We start from the raw sequence: 8,720 nt of genomic DNA on the forward strand, positions 1-8,720 counted from the left end.
TTGTGCATAAATTAATTAAGTACAACTCTAGCAAAAGGAAGTTAACTGTGGAAGCCTGTCAGACGCTGCTCAGTTTTACAAATTTAATTCGACATTCTTTTACTGATGTGCCACTGTTAACTGAAAAATTGAACTTATTTTTGACCTGTAGAAGGATGTTTAGGTCGGGTATTAAGCCTTACTTAACCTCTTCCCTCATTTGGTGTCTTTGCAAAATAATGCACTTGTGGTAAGCTAGTTCCTTTTGTTTGGAGCTTGCCAAAAGTTGACCTTCGATGTACATTTTATTAGTACAGTCCTTGAATGCTTTATTCCAAGTAATGTTGTGCAAGACAATAAATTGTATTTGATCAGTTGCAAGTATGGAGTGCTTTATCACTTGGAATGGTAAATGTGGTCTCGTGTAAGTGCGGGTTTTTTTTATTTTTGCTTCTCTTTATATTATTCTAGGTCAACATTGGAGGTAGTGTCATGGTAGAAAAGTCAGTAATGAGCCGCCTCCATGCACACTGCCCAACAGCGGCAGCAAAATTTGCGCGGCATCTCTTAAAGAGTGTTTTCACCACAGAGGAATTGAGAGGAAGGTCCCTTTACAGAAAAGGGACAAATGCAAAAAAGGATGGCCCAGTAAAGGAGGCACTTGACCCAGTCAGAGTGAATGCAGTTATTGGTAAGTACTTCATATTTGAGCAGAAATGACAACATATGCCTCTCCTTATTCCTTGGTAATTTTTTTGTAAGGATATTCCTGCATGTGTCCAGCTTTAATTATAAGTTGCTCCGTAGCAATGGAAGTTCTTAATATATACTTCAGTGGTTTTAGTGAATAATGTGTTGCCATTGTCTGAGAATATCTACCTTGAATAGCACAGCTTGCAGAAATGCAGGTTGATGCACGTCTGTCTTGCTGGCTACATTTTAAGGTGAAAGCCTTTAATGCCTCATTGTTGACGACAGAAGGTTGTCGGCAGAGGTGTCACATTTTCAAGAGCGAGAGTTAAAAATAAATTAATAAGGCTTGTCTCCACCGGGAATTAAACTTCCATCCCTTGGATGGATCCCCAGCCCAGCGCTTTACCAACTGCGCCACACCCCAGATTGTGAAACACTGTTCATAATTCTCCTCGTCTACGGTGAGAATGACAGCGCGGGATTCCGCGAGTGACAGATATACTGTGCCTTTCCTGTAAGCAAATTATCCCCTTCAGCGGCGGTGTGCACATTTGTGCACGCTAACTTCTAACAGCGGTCGCCGCAAGTAAAAAGACTTTTCTGGAATTCAGGCGCTGTGTGCACATTTGTGTACGCCTCGCGCATGGACTACTAGCGCCATCTCGTTTTGAGAGTGCGAAGCTCAACCACAAACAAACAGTCAAGATGGACGCTTCCGTGTTCTACGGGTTGACACGTGAGTACCTCCGAAAAATCTCCTCATTTTGCCATCGTGCCTGTTCAATAGTAACTGCATTTTGTGGTGAGTTGTTATATAAGATATCAGGTTTCTGCTAATAATATTTGTTTTTGCATCTGTGGAGCGAGGCTGGCGTGACGACGAGAAAGTTATATGCGTGCACAAAAGTGCACACCGCGCCTGAATACCCACAATCTCGTTAAACACACACCGCTTGCTTACGCGCCTTACGTATGCTACAGTGGATTGAAGGGCGTGTTTTGTGTGTTATAGGTCTCCAAGATCACTCGCGGGCAAGATTAAAGGCCACCACATCATCAGCGGAGCAATTGTTGCTAAAAATTGCCGATGGAAATGCCTCGGATGGCGACTTCTCCGACGATGAGCTGGATGAGACCGCAGAAGTAACAGTAAGTGTCTATTTATCTAACATTTCTGCAAATAACATTCATCATCTAATTCTTGTTTACTTTAACAGACTCTCTCACAGCCTGAAGAGAGTGAAAATACAGCAACAGGTACATTTGGTGAGGATAGCGAGGACGAAGAGCCCCTGCTGCCCCAACCGCCCCAACCAAAACGAAAAAAGAAAGTGGAAGTAAAGTGGATATCTAAGGAGTTTACTCCTACAAATACTGACTGCACATTCAGTCAGCAGCCTATAACTTCATTGCTGGAGCCTCTTCAGTACTTTCTCAAGTATTTTACGCAGGACATATTTAGTGAGCTGGCCAAGTTCACAAACATTTACGCATTACAGGAAGATGGAATAGAGCTGCAGACTACAGCGGATGAAATTAAGGTATTCTTCGGAATAATGATGCGGATGGCAGTCCTAAAGTTTCCCAGGATACGCATGTATTGGCAAGAGGGTACAAGGATTCCTGGAATTGCTGACATGATGTCATCCAAGCGGTTTTTCAAACTCAGGGCCATGCTGCATATCACTGATGTCAACAGCCCAAGGGACCCTACAACAGACAAGTTTTGGAAAGTGAGGCCAATAATCAAAGCAGTACAAACCCGGTGTCTTGACCTTCACCCGTTGCCCGTTCAAAGCATCGACGAGCAGATAATGCCATTCACCGGAAGGGTTGCCGCGAAGCAATTTATCAAAGGGAAGCCAAACCCGGAGGGAGTCAAAATCTTCGTTCGTTGCAGTGCTGATGGCTTGGCGCACGACTTGGAGCTTTACCAGGGGAAGGGCACAGGCATAAGTGAGAACCATTCCCATCTTGGTCTTGGGGGTTCTGTTGTCATGCGGCTTGTACAGCATCTTCCACATGGGCACAACATGAAAGTGTACATGGACAACTATTTTTCATCTGTGCCTCTCTTCCGGGAACTAAAAGAGGTTGGAATTTTAGCCACTGGAACCATCCGATCGAACCGACTCCTCGGATGCCCTTTAAAAAGTGATAAGGATCTGAAGCGAATTGGGCGAGGCAGCTACGACCGAAAAATAAGCGAAGAAGAGGACATTGTCATTGTCAGGTGGCACGATAATGGGCCGGTGAACATGGTGTCGACTACTGTCGGCATTGGGATGATGTCAAAGGTGAAAAGGTGGAGCGACTCACAGAAGCAGCACATTGAAATTGATTGCCCTGAAGTCATTGCTCAATATAACAGCTTCATGGGGGGCGTGGACAAATTAGATTTTTTAATGTCCTTGTATCCCCTGAAAGCCAAGACAAGGAAGTGGCCCGTCCGTGCTATCTCACATTTTGTGACATTTGCTATTTGCAATGGATGGATAGAGTATGTTCGGGATGCCAATGAAGAAGGAATCCCCAAGAAGGACATAAAAGACGTCATGGCCTTTCAGACGGATGTAGCCCGCAGTCTCATCGAGGCGAACAAAAGCGAGCGGCCAAAGAGGGGCCGGCCGAGCAACGCTGCGCCTCGAAGTACTTCTCGGAAGGCACATAACTGTAGCCCAATGCCCACAAACTCCACCAGGTATGATGGCATCAACCACTGGCCAAGGCACATGTCTACTCACTTTGCACAACGCTGCAGGAATGATGGATGCAGCTCGAGATCCCGAATCTGCTGCCGCAAGTGCGATGTTTTTCTTTGTTTGTCTTCAGCAAAAGACTGCTTTTATGAATTTCATAATAGAATGTGAAATTCTGTAATGTAGGCCTCAAACCTATTACAAAATGTGCCTTGTAACCGCAAATTTGCCAAGAAGATCCATTTTTCACTGTTAAACATTGACCAAAACCAAAACCTGGAAAACTGCCATTGGGGCGCTCTGTGCACAATTGTGCACGCGAACTAATTTTTTCTGAGTTGCAATAAAATCTATTTTGTCGATTGCAATGTGTTGCAGTGACTTATAGAAACATGCTGAAATGAAATTAAATTTTTTTTTCTACTTAATTCTTAATTCGCGCCTGAAGGGGTTATAGAACACTGGTGAAATTTGATTGAATGAAATGCTGGTTGTGTTCGACAAGGGGGCGCGCCATGTACCGTCACAACAAGTCATGACGTCACCAGGCGATTCATGCGAATATACGAAGCTGAGCCTGCTGGGCGTCGTCCGTGCGGTGCCTTTCATTTGCCACTTCGTAGAGCGCCGTACCACACAGTAAACAGAAGCCGACCCAGATGTCTAGGAGGCGTTAGTACAGCAGGCATCAGCAGCGTTTGAAATTGATTTACAGGACAGAAGTACCACACCGTAAAGGAAGGGAGATAGAGGTGCCGTAGGGGAGGGCTACGATCCGCTGCGCTATGAAGGCTTTTGCCTTATTGCACTTTAATGATCCAAATTGGCCTGGCCTCTAGCATTTTTTGTTCTTTGCAAGGTGTGCTCCCGGTTAACACAATCCAATTGTACCCGGTTGTAAAACTTGTGGTGTCGCGCAGCTTGCAATAGTGCCCTTATGTGCATATGCCAAGCAGGAATGAGCAAATGCTTACGTTTATTTGCCCTTTTTGAAGGATGATCAGCTTCCTATGAGTTGGAAATGAAGCTTGAACTAATTTAAGTATTGTGAGCAGTAATACAAAGTGACTTCTTTTGATATTTTTCAGGGTACACGTGAACACTTTACCACAACGCCGCTTCACCTCAAAAACAGCCTGTCTTCTATGCTGTGCAGGGAAATAAAGTAAGTGTATTTCCTTTCATAGCAAAGAAAACAGGCATGTGAAAGGTATCCGAGCTGCAGCTACAAATTTTGAATAAAAAAGGGCCATTTTCACTGAATGCTATGTCTCGTTTTGGTTTCTGTAATTAAAAATACCGGCACTAACCCAATTGCATGTAATGTCGGCAGCCAAGAACACATCAAAAACCAAAATGAAAGCCACTAGACGCTAATTTGTCAATACTCATGAAGAACTCGCAAGAAATGCACACATTAAGTACCAACCAGAAACACGGTGGCCAATTTGTTTTAGACACACAGTAAGAACTGAGAAGAAAAATCATTTGAAACTCAGAAGAGACTCTGTGTCTCTGTTGTGAAAGCGCAACATACTATCATCAGACACACAACCAAAATTTTTTATAAGGGGCCGGCCTGAACCTGACGACCATGAAGGGTGAAATCATCTCCCCAAACTCTACTCGGCAATCAATACTAGTCGCTACCACGGATACCGCGAGAACTTACAAGTACGCAGCAATTCAAGCTCTGAAGATTGGACCCAACATAACTGAAGCCAAATCATACATCGGCATGCCGGAATACGGAGGCAAAGGCGTCGTTCACGACGTACCACTCGAATATTTAACGGAGGAACTTAAAGAAATGATAGAATGGAGTGGGACTAATCCGCAAATCTCCGGTATTAGAAGACTGGGAGCGGGATCCAAAACCATTCTGATACTTTTCGAAGACTGGTTTGTGCCGAAATGGCTCAATTTCCAGGGAATCAACATGAGGTGCTACTTGTATAAGAAGTACGAAGTCTGCACAGCATGCGGCAGGCTGGGACACAGAGCCAATGTATGCACAGACCCGACCAACGTGAAGTGTCGCGGCTGTGGCTTGGAACATCCAGGCGCTGGACACACATGTGAACCTAAGTGTCAAACTCTGCGGTAAAGACCATGTCCTAGGAGACAACAAATGCCGCGAAATATACAGGATGCCCCACCTCTCAAAGAACATGTGGGAGAAAAAGCTAGAACAACTGCAATCAACTTCAGGAAGCGAGGGACCCATCCTCTACTCTTCGGAACAAGAGCACCGGGGACGAGAACCCTGAGGAAGGAACCGGGCAAACACGGACCCACAGTCGCGGACCCGATCGAGATTAAGATCGAGAACCAGAGCGACCTCGATATCCCGGGACACGAGCCAGGGACGAGGACCTGGCCGCCAGCTGTAAGGAATTTGTTTATTAGTTATGACTGTTTCCAAAGCTTTTAACAACGTTTCCTTACTTCTTGGACCAAGTTCATTATAATCAGCTTGATCAGAATTCAATCTATTCCTGTAGATGTGTTTTTAGGAATATTTTTTCTGCCTTTTTCCAGTTTAGATTGGTCAGTTGTAAGCTGCTTGGCAACATGGGGGGGTGGCACTGCGACCCCAGCAGCAGCTGGCGGCTGTGTTGACTCTTTTGTTAACCAGGGTGCCCGGACTGAAAAATAACGGCCGCTGGTTTTGTGCGTTTTGTTTAATTGGTACTTTTTCTTTTTTTTTTGGCTCCGGCGCGACAAGGCAGCGACAACCCGCTACAAAGAGCATTACGGTCGTGGCCTTGCCGAAGGCCACGACCGTAACGACCGGCTCGTGCCGAAGGCAAACGGCGGAGCAAATCGTGTGAGCGTGTTTGATATGTGTGGCCGTGTGAAACGTGTTTTTTTTTCTTGCACGTGTTTTTCATGTCTCGGCGCTCATCGTGCGTTTCTCCGCAGATTATGTTAGTAATGACAGAGGCGTAGATGAACTAGAGGCTTCGTGCATCTACGGAAGTTGAAAGAGTGCTCCTACTTGCGGACCTCGGCCCCGTCGGCCTCTGTTCATTCTGCAACAAATCATATTTGCGTCTTGCTTCACTAACAAGCCCTCTTGGATTTATTTTTGAAGCTTGAGTGGTGCACAGTGCAAGAGACTGAAACCAAGAGTGTGTGTAAAAGGCCTGTGTATGGAGATCATGATTTGGTTCGTGCTGCCACGGAACAAGAATATTCTCGTGTAGGTTGTCTTGGCTTTCTTTTGGAAGGTTGTTGGGTTTATTTAATCATCGTATGTGATCACTTGGCTTATTGTGGAAGGGCGTTTATCTGCTCTTTCTTGTGCAATGCCGGCCACTCCAGAGAAAACGGATCTTTTCGAAGCTGCGAGCAGTTTTCTCAAAACTGCCTTTACGAAAGGACACTTCTACTTCGCGTTATTTACGTGGTGTGCGCATTCGCGCAGTGTGGAAGAGTGTGTAAAAAGATTTCACCCATTCCTACATTCCCTGATTCGCACAGGGTATAGGCACTAAGATGGAACCGAAGTGGTGCCTTTCGCTCCAATATATTCCAATATTAACTTTGGAAAAAATATCCAGCAGGTTCGGAACTCTATTTTCTTTTACCACTTTTCCCAAGTTGCGTTGCCTGTTTTCACGCATTTTTCACGTTACCCGCATTCTGCTGAAGCTGCCTGAATTGAACAAACCTCTATCCACTAGTTCTTAACTTGATCCAAGGCTTTGTGACCGACCGGGCGTGGTTTGTTACTGCTAATACCTGGTTCTCTTTTTCAGTTTTCTTTCAGCTATGTGTTTCACAAGGCACTGTCCCTCACTCTTCAATTATCTCCCTTCAGTAACTTCTACTGTCAACATTTTAGTTGATGACTGTGTACTTTGCTGCTGTGTAACCAACTCGTCTAAAGCTTCTGCCTTATATCTAATTCGCATACAATAGTGATGTGCTATGTGGCCTCCATCCCTGAGGTGTTTTACAACTGTTTTGATTTCTCCTCACTACTGCAAAACAACACATTCTACTTACAATGGTGGTCACCTCACTAATGGTTTAAGATTGTCCTGCCTTGTAAGCCATGTAACTGATTTCTCGAATAGAACTCGTAGATACCTCTATCGTAACCTGCCCATAGGCAACCTAATGAAGTTTGCTGAGGCATGTGGCGCCACCTGGCGGCCGACGAGGGCTAATACTGAGGCGGCGCAAAAGCTGACGCCGTGTATGTTGGGGCTGCTGTGTTATTTCTGTGTTCGCGTTTTGTTATCCCAGTGAGTGTAATTTATTCATTTAGTGACTTCAATGGTCTCGTGCGATGCTTCGACTATTACGGATGTGAACGAGAATAAAAATAAGCGCAGGGGCGACAAGAAAGACTGCCACAATCGCGAAAGAAACCTAAGCGTATTACTTGCTGGGAGAACCTGAGGAGAATGATGAAAGAAGTGGATATTGGCTGTGAGAGAGTAATGCAACTGAAATTCGTTTTGTTATGGATCCAATGGCGTACAGAGGCCAGGGAGCTAAAATAAGACGATTGCCCGTTGAGCAGAGGAAACGGTATAAACTTCTTACTCTGGTAGCTGCACGCTGGTTGGGGCACTCTGCTCAGTACGCGCTTTGCGCTGTAAAATCTGGCTTGTACTGGTATATGCTGTGCAAGATCGAGTGGCGTCCTTTTAACAGACGTGACGTCCAGGAAAGCACACAGTCGCTCAGCCGCATCATCGAATTCCATCCATGTTTTGTCGGAGGCGAAATAAAGAAAAAAATGCTTGTGGATCTATGAACCGGATTTCTAATACGGTGTCTATTCGGAACCACAACGCTAAAATATGTTCAAAACTTCCAATTACAGATTTCAATAAGCATATTTATCTCTAAATTAGCTCTTAAGGTGCTGAAAAAGTGGAAGTGGAGTGCGGCGGCCCGTGATACTGTGTACGCAGAGCATGGAACATTGTTTTATCATTCTACGCCAAATATTTCTTACACCGACTCCTTAAAATTTTTTTCTCCCACACGATAGACAGTTCCATCATTAGTAGCAAAGTTGTGCGCGCGGGTGTTCCGTCGCGAGCGGCGCACACTTTGCGGTGACGTCGACACCGTTCACATTCTAAACATGACCATTCTCGAACAGGCGGTGTCCTTTCGCCAGTATTGGTTTTCGGAAGTAGCTCTGAAGACATTCGATTGCCTTAAAACAGCAGAAAATGAGAGCCGAGATGCTTCCCGCTGTAAAACGCGAACGCAACCCGACCGCGCCGGTCGCCTTGGATTACTGGACGCCACCGTTGGCGGCGCTGAACGCTGTACTCCAATGTAAACAGGGAACTCCTATGGAACATATTAAAAGAAGGT

General features: G+C 45.2%; 1 protein-coding gene across 1 annotated transcript; it reads left to right on the forward strand.

Annotated features, from left to right (window-relative positions):
* The first annotated feature begins 391 nt into the window (after nt 1-391).
* LOC146193225 (uncharacterized) lies at nt 392-699 on the forward strand. Its single transcript, XM_084600504.1, has 2 exons — nt 392-403; nt 451-699. Exons 1-2 carry the CDS (start codon nt 392-394, stop codon nt 697-699), a joined length of 261 nt encoding a protein of 86 aa, XP_084456630.1.
* The last annotated feature ends 8,021 nt before the right edge of the window (nt 700-8,720 follow it).

This window comes from Amblyomma maculatum, chromosome 4 (assembly GCF_055883805.1).
Source record: "Amblyomma maculatum isolate TAMU_Amacu chromosome 4, ASM5588380v1, whole genome shotgun sequence".
Classification (NCBI taxonomy): domain Eukaryota; kingdom Metazoa; phylum Arthropoda; class Arachnida; order Ixodida; family Ixodidae; genus Amblyomma; species Amblyomma maculatum.